This window comes from Myxocyprinus asiaticus, chromosome 14, assembly GCF_019703515.2.
Source record: "Myxocyprinus asiaticus isolate MX2 ecotype Aquarium Trade chromosome 14, UBuf_Myxa_2, whole genome shotgun sequence".
NCBI lineage: Eukaryota > Metazoa > Chordata > Actinopteri > Cypriniformes > Catostomidae > Myxocyprinus > Myxocyprinus asiaticus.
Window position 1 is genome coordinate 10699483 of NC_059357.1, and position 12007 is coordinate 10711489.

Here is a 12007-nt window from a genome sequence, read left to right on the forward strand (position 1 = left end):
CAACTGAATCGCTTCAGAATACATGGATTAAAACACTGGAGTCATATGGATTACTTTTATGCTGACTGTATCTGCTTTTTGGAGCTTCAAAGGACAGATCACCATTCACTTGCATTGTAAGGACCTACAGAGCTGAGATATTCTTCTAAAAACCTTCACTTGTGTTCAGCAGAAGAAAGAAAGTTATACACATCTGGGACGGCATGAGGGTGAGTAAACAATGAGTGAATTTTAATTTTTTGGGTGAACTATCCCTTTAATTAATTTGAATTAGTAACAAATGAGGAAATATGAAAAGAATGGATGAAAAAAAACCTCTTAAAGTGATATTTAAAGTAAAATAATGTTGCTCCAAATATGACTTTTTTTCACTGTGGAACACAAATAGAGATGTTAAACATATGCTATGGACTGACAGCCTCACCATTCACTTTGTTTTTGCATATTCCTTCATACAATGAAATAACCATATGTAGCAGTAGCCAGCTGATATGTGAAACCTCAGTCTCCTGACCTTAAAAGATGCAATAGCGACCAAGGCTAGAGACCATGGTTTTTATAGGTTCGAATCCCACTCGGGGCAGAGTGATCAGGACCGGTGACACATACATAACTTTTTTATATATTACTAATAGAATAGTAATGTATATAAAATATGTTGATACACTCTCACTCTGGACCTGCCACCCTAAATGTATGGATGCCAAATTATTGCCAAAATTGTGCCAAATTATCTAGAGTGTATGCAAAACTAGTTTGCAGAGAAGCTGTATAAAACAGCATCTGTTGTGGTGTATAATTATTAACATGTTAGCAAAGACATTGGCCCAAATCATACACTTGTACTATGCTCTTAAAATATGTACTTTGCCGGTGAAAGTACAATGAGTAAGTATTATGTTAGTGTGCCAATATTGGGATGCCAATACTACCATGTCATAAAATTGTGTCTAGATAGCTAGATAGAATGTTTTCAACATACTATGATTTGCAACACACTAATTTTAATGTCACATATTATTACACTGTTTTTTACAGATAGTTTGAACAAATAATACATCTGCCCATTCGTGTACCAGGAGCTGGTAAGAGAGTATTTACTGACCTCTGCTGGTGTAGAGATATTGTTCTGTACAGATGCTTATTTACAACCCATTTTTTCTATGCTGACGCAACAATATACTAAAAGGAGCCTTTATTATCCTCAAGCACTCCTTTCTGCTTATTATATAGAAAAAGCATACATTTTTCTTCTTTATGGTTGTTTATTTGGCCAAAATGACTTTTTAACTTATGAAGTCATAATGAAGTTTAAAACCATAAACAGAGGAGCAAGAAGTCTTATTGCCAAACAATGACATATTCAAGACATTACATAATTTTATGGCCAGCATCCCCCCATGCTAATGTCAAAAAGCATAATTAAACAGAGAAAGAATAGCAACAATCAATCAGTCCCTGATGTTCTGTAGTTTTTGAGTGGAGGTGCAAATCTTTAGCTTGTCTTGCAAATATAAATATGTGTAAGCTATACAATGTATTAATGACCCGAATGACCTGATGCAGGAACAGTAAGTGCTAGAAATATCTTAGAATTCATCACACAAATGGAATGGGGTCAGTACAGATGATGCTTTTGGACATAGTTAAACCTGAGACTGAGCCCAGGATCTATCTGGGGAATTCATGAGGCTATGAATAACAGCTGCTCAATGCAGAGTAGAACATTCCTGTTCTGTAAAAAAAATAAATAAATAAACAGCTGGATGCAAACAAATGAGATGAGGCGAAAGACATACTGAAAGATATGTGGAATAACAACAACCTGGTTTGGATTGTCATTTAAACCTGGAAATAAACAGAAAGCTTTAGAATCTGGAGAAACTAAAGGTTATGTGAAATAAAGAAAAACATTTCAAATTTTCTTGTGAATAATTATTTATTTGTATATTTACAACAATTATATAATCATCCAAGAATCAGAGTTAAATGTAAAAAAAAAAAAAAAAAAAAAAGGCACAATCTGCATGGCAGTACAATGTTGTTATTTTTTTTTTCTTGCATAATATAATACAGCTTTTATTTTTATCTTAATATATACATGTATAAATCTTCTCTTGGGTATTCAGAAAAACACACCTGCTGTCCCATCAAATGCAAAAACTTTAAGGCAACTATTATTCAAACTTCACAGTTTCTCAGTTGTGACTTAAGGTATATTAATTTTTCTCTTAACATATATGTAACATTGCTGCATTGGCCTAAGCATATGAACTAAGATTTCACATGCTGCAATTCATCACTGTTATTATATACAGACCATCTATAGCATCTATGGCAAGTGCCTTGCAAAAAAATGCATTGTGTTGTGTCAGTTTTTTTCTTCTTTTAATTAAGCAAACAATTACAAAAGCCAAATTAAAGAATTAATATATTAATTTCACATTTCACTAGGATTCAAATAACAGTAGATGCATTGTTAAGACAGAAGAATTTAAAATAAATAAAAAAATGTGGCAGTCAGAAGGTGAAAGGCAATTACATAAAGTGAAATTCCACCTAGTGTTAGATTTTGACATTGGGAGGAATGATATGTTATATTGAAACTAAATTCTATAGTTAAAACTGATTTAGAGCTACAATTTATGAAAAAATAAAATAAAAAAAATGGCAGTACGGTTGGGTATTTAACAAAATGTAGGCAGATATATTTCAGTGATTGTCACCTGAATTATTTGTTCTGATAACTCAGTTTGTTTCAGATACTTTGAATAGATTGTTACCTCTAAACAGGATCTGATTGCTAAGCAATTTAAATATGCTTATTTAAATATGCTCATTATGATGTCATAGCAAAAAAAGCAAACCACTTAGTACCTACATAGTTTTAGCTCTAAATATCAATGAAAGGCTTTGTTGCATCCAGCATTGTTATTTTTATGACGTGTATATGCACACCGGGTAAATCATTTTAGAAAAAAATTAAGGCATCAGAAATAATAAATGGGGATAAAATCAGTGACAATACAACAGCTTACGGGAGCCATTTTACAAATCGATTTTGTGCAATAATTGTGTGTGCAAAATATTTAAGATGATTGACATTTTTACAATTTGTCTAAATATACACATGATACTGTTTGACATAAAATAATATCTACATTTAAGGCTAAAAGTCAAAACTGATGGACCAACGGACTATATTCTTTGTTTTGCATTGCAGCTTGAGTAAAAATTAATTGTGTTAATGACTGCATTGAACTTGGAATCATAATTATCAGAATTTTAAATGCATCTATTATTGAAGCAAACAGAGAAATTATAGAGAAAAGAACAACCACATGAACAGCTAAACAGGTGAAAACTCAAAACTCAGTTATATAACCACAGGGGGCGCTATATCTGCAAATGAGAGAGCAATTCTCCTTTAAATCTGTGATGAGATCAGCATCATGGTATTTCTAAACATAAAAGCTGGCACTTACATTCACACAGTCTCTTCAAAAAGCATACTAGGCAAGCAAGTCCATCTTAGAATACTGAGCAGAGGTATACAATTGGTTAAAATCTGAAATATTCACATGGTACACACTCTTGATTTGATAGTGCTAAGACATATTCACACTCATTGGCTTTTGCGAGCCATTTCATCCACGAGGAAACGTTGATGTCACTTGATTTGCATTAGGAAGGCAGGAAGAGGGCCACAGAGTTGCTAAGCTAAAGAAATCACTGTGGAAAAGATAAAACAAAAGGTCAGCGCATGTGCCATTCCCCTTTAAAGACAAAATAAGTGCAATATGAAATGTATATTAGCAAGTGTGGAAAAATTCTAACGGTGCAAAAATGAATAAATAAAACTAATAAAGAGAATGTAAACTCACAATTCTGGCATAATCAGAGGCAAATGTTACTCCTTTACTGGTCCTCTCCTGTGAGCCACTGCTGCTGCCACTCACTGAGTTCCTCCGCATTATACCTGTGGAACGTTCGTGGAAATTACATTCATCTGCAAGCATTGTCATCATTTATGAGTCCGAAACTTTGTTTCTACTATTTGTATGTGCCACTTCTACTACTTAATTGGTGCTGTATTCTGTTACCCATTGAAAACTGCACTTTTTAACAACTTTGTTTTTACCCTTTTATGCAGGGGTGTAGCAGTCATTTTAAAAGTGGGGGGGACACAGTTGTCAGTAGGTGGCTCACAGACCTAACAGTTACAGTGCAGTATTAATATATATACTGTAATAAGTATTATATTAATATATACTGGCGGCAAAAAGTTTGGAATAATGTACAGATTTTGCCGTTTCAGAAGGAATTTGATACTTAAATTCCCCAAAGTGGCATTCAACTGATCACAAAGTATAGTCAGAACATTACTGATGTAAAAAACAGCACCATCACTATTTAAAAAAGTCATTTTTGATCAAATCTAGACAGGTCCCATTTCCAGCAGCCATCACTCCAATACCTTATCCTTGAGTAATCATGCTAAATTGCTAATTTGGTATTAGACATGTGACTACAGAGACAACATACAGTTGCAGAAGTTTGTCATCAAAGTTCCCTTACAGAAACTGTTTAAAATGTGCAACAGTACACCTTGCCCTCACTAACTGTAAAAATGTATTGCAGGTTTATAAAGAGCCGTTCAGACTGAACACATTTTGAGTCTGTCAGCATCTCACGCAGGAGGGTCATGTTTTTCCAATGCCATTTCAAGTTAAAACAAATTTTAAATGAGCAATTGGTTGTAATAAAATGTTATTATTTGTGTTTGAATATATATGGGGGAGTGGTGGCTCGGAGTGGTGGTGGCATAGTGGACTAAAGCACTGAACTGGTAAGCAGATGGTTGTTGGTTCAATCCCCACAGCCACCACCATTGTTTCCTTGAGCAAGGCACTTAACTCCAGGTTGCTCCAGGGGGATTGTCCCTGTAATCAGGGCACTGTAAGTCACTTTGGATAAAAGCGTCTGCCAAATGCATAAATGTAAATATATATATATTTTTTTTGTTTTTTGTTTTGTTTAAGGTCCTTTTAAACCTGCATTATTTTAATTGCAAAAGCTGGATTTTATTTTGAAGTGCATCCCCGTCTTTGCGTTAGGAGTCTTATTCGTAATTTCATTAGTAAAATGAAGAGCAAATGCACCACCACGTTGAAAAGAGCTCCTCAATGGTTAAAAAGTAAATCCACCCACGACGTGTCTCGAGACCCCCTGCATTCTGTCTATTCATTGCACTATGTTTAGCTTTTTTAAACAAAATGTGTTCTGTCTGAATGACCTTGGATGTCTCAAGTTGGTACATGTAGCAGGCAGTAAATCCAGCTTCTGCAGGCTATTTCGTTCAGATCAAATGCATTTGAGTCCATCAGCGTCTTGTACGGGAGTGTTACATTTTTCCAACGCCATGTCAAGTTTAAATAAATTCAACTTTTACAAACGTGTCTCGAGACCCCTTGATTTCTGTCCATTTGTTGCGGTATGTTAAGCTTTAACACAAGAATGCTTTCAGTCTGAATGGCCTCGAATGTCTAATGTGGTACCTGTAGAAGGCAGTATATCCAGTCTCTGCAGGCTGTTTCGTCGAGAAGTGGGGTACCCTCCACTCTTAGACAGACGCCGTTGACGACTGGACAACATGGCCGCTGGGGACACTATTCCGGGAGGAGGCACTTTACCCATCCGCTCATAGAGCTCCTCGATCTCTCGCTTCTGAGAGGCCTGTAGAGCCTGAACCTCTGACAAATGTCTGAGAAAGAAAGAGAAAGATGGTGAGGAACAGGTTATTAGGGAGTTTTTCCCCCTTCCCACTGATGCCTTTGGCTTACTTGGGGTTTGTAAAGTACTATTTATTGTAAAGCTGCTTTGGAACTACATGCATATGAAAAATCACTATACAAATAGAATAAAATTGAACTGAGCTGAATTAAATTTATATGATGTACACCTTCTTTTGAAAGAAGTGGTGTTCTTGTAACTGGAAGAACTAGTGCTAACAATACTAAGATCATGGGTTCATGTCCCAGTGAACATAAGAACTGATAAAATAAGGCTACATGAAGTAAAAATAATTTGCCAAATTTGTTAGTGTAAATGTAAGAAAGTGTTTCCTAAGTGAAAAGATGCACATGAATGCAAAATGAAAAATCATAGTCCAGAATCACTCTGAAACAATGCTGCTCATGAAATTGAATCCTTAGGTGAGCTCATTCAGCAATCCATGAAAGGATGCATGTTAGGACATGTTAGACCCAAAAACTGTTTAGGATTAAAATTAAAAGGAAAACCTTGAATAGAAGTCTGTAACTAGACATAGTGATTAACTGCATACCAAGGTTTATGTTCAGACAGACTGCTAGAATTTGACAAAGCTCTCCGTAAAATATTCAATAGTTTACAGTAATCACCTTAGACATTGAGGGGGATGCACCCCAAAATATTAAAATTAATGGTCGACTGCATTTGTCCAGCTCTTAAATGATTACACTTGTACCCCTCAAAACTGAATATGTGGTTTACCGTCCTGATTTATAGTAACTGTACAGTAAGATGAAAGTGACACAGGCAGCACAAGTCCAAACAAGCCATTAACCATACTAAAGGCTCACCTCTCTCGGAGCTCCTGTAGTTCCTCATACATGTCCTCATCTTCGCTTTCCGTCTCGTCGCTGCTAGCGTATGACATGCTGCGAGTGTAGCTCATCCACGACTGATTTCGATTGAACTGAGGACTCCCGACCGTACCGTTACTTATCACACTTATCCTTCTCCGCCTCATTTCTGACTCCTCCTCCTCCTCCTCCTCAACTCCACACCCCTCCTCTGGTTCCACAAATTTACTGTCTGTCACTTTATTTTCTCCAATCCACATGGGGGTGTTGTCTGAGTTAGGCAAAGTCTCGCTAGGTGGTTTGGTAAGTGGTTCAATCAGAGAGCTGGGGCTACTTTCAGATTCTGCATGCACATCTGTGCTGCTCTCTGACTGGCTGTTGTGTGAAGAGGGTGTGGCTGGGGGAAGCATTATGGGGCAGGTTTGGGTGGGCGTGGATGTAGGCGTGGGCGTCGGGGTAGGAGTGGGTGTGATGCTGGGGGTTGGGCTGGGAATGGAAATGGAAATGTCTTTGCTCGGACTGATTTGGAATCGTCCCACCGTGACAATAGACTTTTTCTCTGCATACAAGGAGACAGAAGAAAGGTATAGATTACAAGGACAGTGGAAATGTTAAGGCATAAACTAGAATAGCATGACTTTTTGGAATGGTTATCCAATGGATAGAATCAATTATTTTTCAAATTTTATTTCCAGTTTTATCAAATTCCCAATGCAGAAACTCAAGTCCAACCCTACATTTTCTTTTCTAATTAAAAATCCTGTTTCACTTGGTAATATGTCACATTACAGAAGTAAAATGGGTTGTGAAAGCCATTTGATGTTAAATTCAACAAAACAAATCAGCTTAACCTGCCAGAAAAATGTGTTTGCAGTGAGCTCTTTCAGTCAATAGATGGCAGCTGTGTATTTTCTATTCAACTCTTAGCTTTCCAGAGCTACTTTATATTATGCAACAATCTTTGAAATTCTGGCAACTGATTTGAAGGGACAGAAGAATACCGTTACAGAAATTACACTTTTACAATCAGCATTCTATCATAAGCAGATATGTGATTTCCCCATTAAATAATTTAGCTGTGATGGCAGAATTACATACAGAGGTAGTCAATCATTTCAGACAGTATAAAGATGCTTACATTAGGAGTTCAGAGTACAATGTGTACATTAGTGTCTGTTTACATGAATGGGCATGATTGTGTGTGTAAATATTCATACTTGGATGTGTGGGCTTCATGTGCCTGTATTTGTGTATAAGAGGACATGGGGTGTAAACATGTTAATGGGTGTGTGTATTTTAGAGATGGAGAGAGATAGGGCCATAACTCACCTTCAGATATAGGTGAGAGTCTGGATTTGGCTGAACTGGCTGTCTCAGTCACTGCAAGAGACATTGTAAGACTGGGGTAGGATCTTGGATTGGGTGAGGACACCTTTAAAACAAGTTGAAAACAATTAAAGTGTAAACCCCAGACTTCTAGAGTTGCTTTGAGACATGTAGTGACAGACAATACCCATGTTCCACTCAGTGATCCAGTGTCAATCAAATATTTAGAACATGCTCAAAAGAGGTTGGACTAAGATACATACATATTGCTTAGGTGAATGATATGTTCCTACCGATCCACAGTATTTAGTGATTGACGGATCAGTCAGGACGATCAATTGGCAGACATTTGGCCATTTTGTGATTATTGTATTGGCCCTTGAGTCAGTTACAAAATCTACCAACAAACTTGTGAATGGATAATGCATATTTTTACTTTTTTCAAATATTTATATATTTAAACCATCCTGTCCTTGTAATACCGGCATCAATATCGGCCATTGGAAAAAAACATATTGCTCGACCACTACTACCAATATACTATTATATTTATATTGACAGAAATACTTCTGGTGTGGGTGTTTAAACTGTAATCATCTTTAGATGAACAGGTTGAGCTTTAAAAGGCTTTCAAGGGTATGATTTTGTTTCTTACATGAAACACAACAGGAGATTCTAGGCAGAATGTGAGCCTCAGTCACCATTCACTTTCATTTAATATTTTTTTCTATACAATAAAAGTGACAAAATACAATAAACATTCTGCCTAACATCTCATTTTGTGTTCCACAGGATAAAGATTGACATAAGTTTGAAACAACATGGGGGTCAGTAAATGACAATCTTCTTTTTGGGTAAATTATTCCTTTCAGATAAAGAGTTGTGTATTGTTCTAAACACTCACTGTGTTTTGCGGACTAGGGGATGTGGAGGAAGCTGGTGAGCTGGTGCTGGATGTCGTGTAGGAGCTCGATGCTGAGCTGTCCGCCCGCTCTCTAAGTTGCCCTGTGGGGCTACATTGTCGGTCCAGCTGTGGGCTACTTTGGGACCCCAGAGAAAAGGTTGTGTTTGTGGGAATGGGCTGTTTAGTCCCAGCAGCCATGTCTGAAATGAGAGAATTCATGCTTGTTTTCATCTTCCCTGGTGGGAGAACATGCCCGGTTGGACCTGTTGTTTGGCTGACCTCCTGGGGCTTGGGAATTGGTGTCGGAATCTGCATAAGGGCATCAGAATATTGGTACATGTCCATATATTGCCCTGCCAGCACATCCTGGTGGTATGGAGCATCAGGATTGGCCATGCTTGCTTGTTGGGGCACATACATAGGCCCATAACCTGGTTGAGGGGCCATTTGGGGGTGGAAACCTTGAGGTATGTGGTTCGGCATGGGTCCAGCTGGTATATAATGTGCAAAGTTCATAGCCAGAGAAAGAACATTGGCCAGAGAAATTAGGGGCTGCTGGGAAGGAGGTGGCCACATGCCTGCAGCTTGCTGGCCAGTTTGAACTTCAACTGGAAGGGAAAAATTGTTGCTTTCTGTCTGAGAAGCCATTTCAACACACTGCTGAACTGGAGAAACAACAGAGGAGGAGGATGAAGAGGAGGAGAAGTTTGGGTTGCTGGGGACGCGGGTGAGAGGACTTGGGTTGAGGGAGTTCTTGAGGGTGGCTTGATCCATGGAGTAGGGATAGGGGTAGTGGCTGCCATGAATGTAATGCGCGAACTGAGGCGGCATGGCAGACATCTGGTTTGGTAGGAGATGTGGCAGAACATCAGGGTGGGAGTATTGTGGGTATTTGGGGGCAGACGACTGGTAGGTCTGTGAGGAACCTGAAGGAAAGGAGAAAGAAAGGGAGAGAAACTGTGTTAAGCTAAATACACATGCAAAGCAACAATTAAATCGATGCAGTCAAGTAGATTTTAAAGGATCTAGGTTCATGGGCAATGGAGGAGTCAGGAGACAGCGAAGCAGGTTCAAGGTCAGTCTTTTAACTTTGAGCTTCACACACACAATCGACGGTAACCGTCGGAACAAAAATAAATAATAAACAAAGGAAAGCACTATCAGCTGTTTGTGATTGTAGGTCACTCTCTCCTCTCTCTGATGCTCTGGCGAGCCTTTTCAGGTCTCCCTCAGCCATCACTATAATGAGAGACAGGTGTTAGAGATAATTACAACCCAGGTGACAAGCCTTACCGCTCTCCCTCTCCCGCAGACCGACACATGACCACGCCCCCCATGCCACATAGATGTACTGTTGGTTGCTAATAGGCATTCCTACAGGTCCATAGTACGAAACTGCTGTAAAATTAAGCTAAAGCTGGTAGCTGTGTTTTGTAAAATGGTAGCTGGTTTTTAGTTAGTCTAAGCTGGTCTAAGCTCATCTAAGTTGGTCTTAAGCTGGTCCAAGCTGGTTATTTGCTGGTTGAACAATCAGTGTGTTCCATTAACCAACTTGACCACCCTACTCCTGGTCCAATATGGCCTTCCAGCTTGGAAAAGCTAATGACTAGCTTACAACAGCTAGAAACCAGTTACTATGTTCCAACCCTGCTGAAAAAACATCTTAAATCAGTCTAAGCTGGTTTGCTGTTTTTTTTTATTGGTTTAAGAGAGGTTTTGGGTGCTTGTCAGTTGGTCAGGCTGGGAGACCAGCTTTATAGTTGGTCTAAGGTGGCCATTAGCTTGTCAAAGCTGGCCATTAGTTGGTTGACCAACCACCATGTTCCAAAAACAGCACCTGAAGCTGGTTTGTTGCTGTTCCAAGATGGCCTACCATTTTGGACAAGATAATGATCAGCTTTGACCAGCTAGAAATCAGCTACCATGTTCCAACCCTGCAAAAAAAAAAAAAAAGAAAAACCTTAAACCAGCTTTAGCTGGTTTGCTGGTTTAGCTGGTCTCCCATCCTGGTCAAGGCTGATCTTTTAATTGGTTTTAGAGTGGTTTTGGCCACCTGTCAGCCAGCAAAGACAAGCAAATAATCTTTAGGGGCCATTCATAGGGAATTTTTTTTTGAGTTTATCTGTGCTGTTTCGCAGTTGTTTTTATATGTAACGTCTTTGATTGTTATGCCAGGTCTTGCTTTTTTTAAAGCATCTTGTTCAGGAGTGCCACCTTCTTTAGATGCTAAGTTAAAAACAACTTCAGCTGTTATAAGCACGTCTCAAGACACCTGCATTCTGTTCCATTTGTTGCGCTGCATCTAGTTTTTTTTAGCACGTTCAGTCTTTACAACCCCTTAGGCTGGTTTCAGCTGGATTTTCCAGCAGGAATAGGAGGCAGATCGCGTGAGCTCTACTGTCTTCACTCCCACTGGTAGTCTCCTCACTGGTTTCTGTGTCACTGCAAATCTCAGTCATTGTGAACATATGCTAAAAGCAAATCAATTTTAATGTTCAACTGAGAAGTAAAAAAAGGAGAACGAAAAATGTTCTTCTTTGACCTGTCAATGTCAGGCTTAACGAGTCTGTGACATGAGAACATTTGAAAAGGCTCCATAAACACCACATTTTGAGCTCTTGTCAAACGTCCTGTGCCAATCTTCTACTTCCTGTGCAGCCATGGTAGCGAAATTAATTTGTCACTGTTTTTTTAAAGAAAAGAAAGCAGTGTCTGCTTATCTTTAAATAGAGCTTTTATATGGTGTACGCAGGCTGTGCAATGTGTGTGGTTTTTTCTCTCAGGTAATGAAATATACTTGTCCAATTTGAATCAGCGGGTGTCAAAAGCATATCCTGAGACGCGTCAACAATGACACTGGTGGTAAAGCCTGGTCTCCATGGGGATGGGTGTTTAGAAAACCAATCGCAGTGCTTGTGGAAGTGTAGAGTGAGATACGCAAGACCAAGTTTGCTCCAGGATTATTACTGCTTACAAAGATAAATAGACAGGAGAAAAATGCTCTCAGGGACAATGACATCAGCTAAATAAACCGGATAAAAGAGAGAGAAAGAGACAATGTTCATTATGATGCTACTTAAACACTGAATGTCCCATAAGGGTGCACACTGTGCTGATGTGACAGAACATAGCTCTCATTGCCTGAAGAGAC

General features: G+C 38.6%; 1 protein-coding gene across 1 annotated transcript in view; it reads right to left on the minus strand.

Annotated features, from left to right (window-relative positions):
* Positions 1-1980: 1980 nt before the first annotated feature.
* Positions 1981-12007, minus strand: part of LOC127452222 (serine/threonine-protein kinase WNK4-like) — an 89170-nt gene continuing 79143 nt past the window's right edge. Inside the window, exons 15-20 of the mRNA XM_051717564.1 lie at positions 8857-9782; positions 7956-8058; positions 6624-7185; positions 5559-5764; positions 3885-3979; positions 1981-3732 (exon numbers count right to left, since the gene is read on the minus strand). Coding sequence (XP_051573524.1) covers positions 3730-3732; positions 3885-3979; positions 5559-5764; positions 6624-7185; positions 7956-8058; positions 8857-9782 — 1895 coding nt within the window. The 3' untranslated portion in view covers positions 1981-3729. The remainder of the gene's footprint in view (positions 3733-3884; positions 3980-5558; positions 5765-6623; positions 7186-7955; positions 8059-8856; positions 9783-12007) is intronic.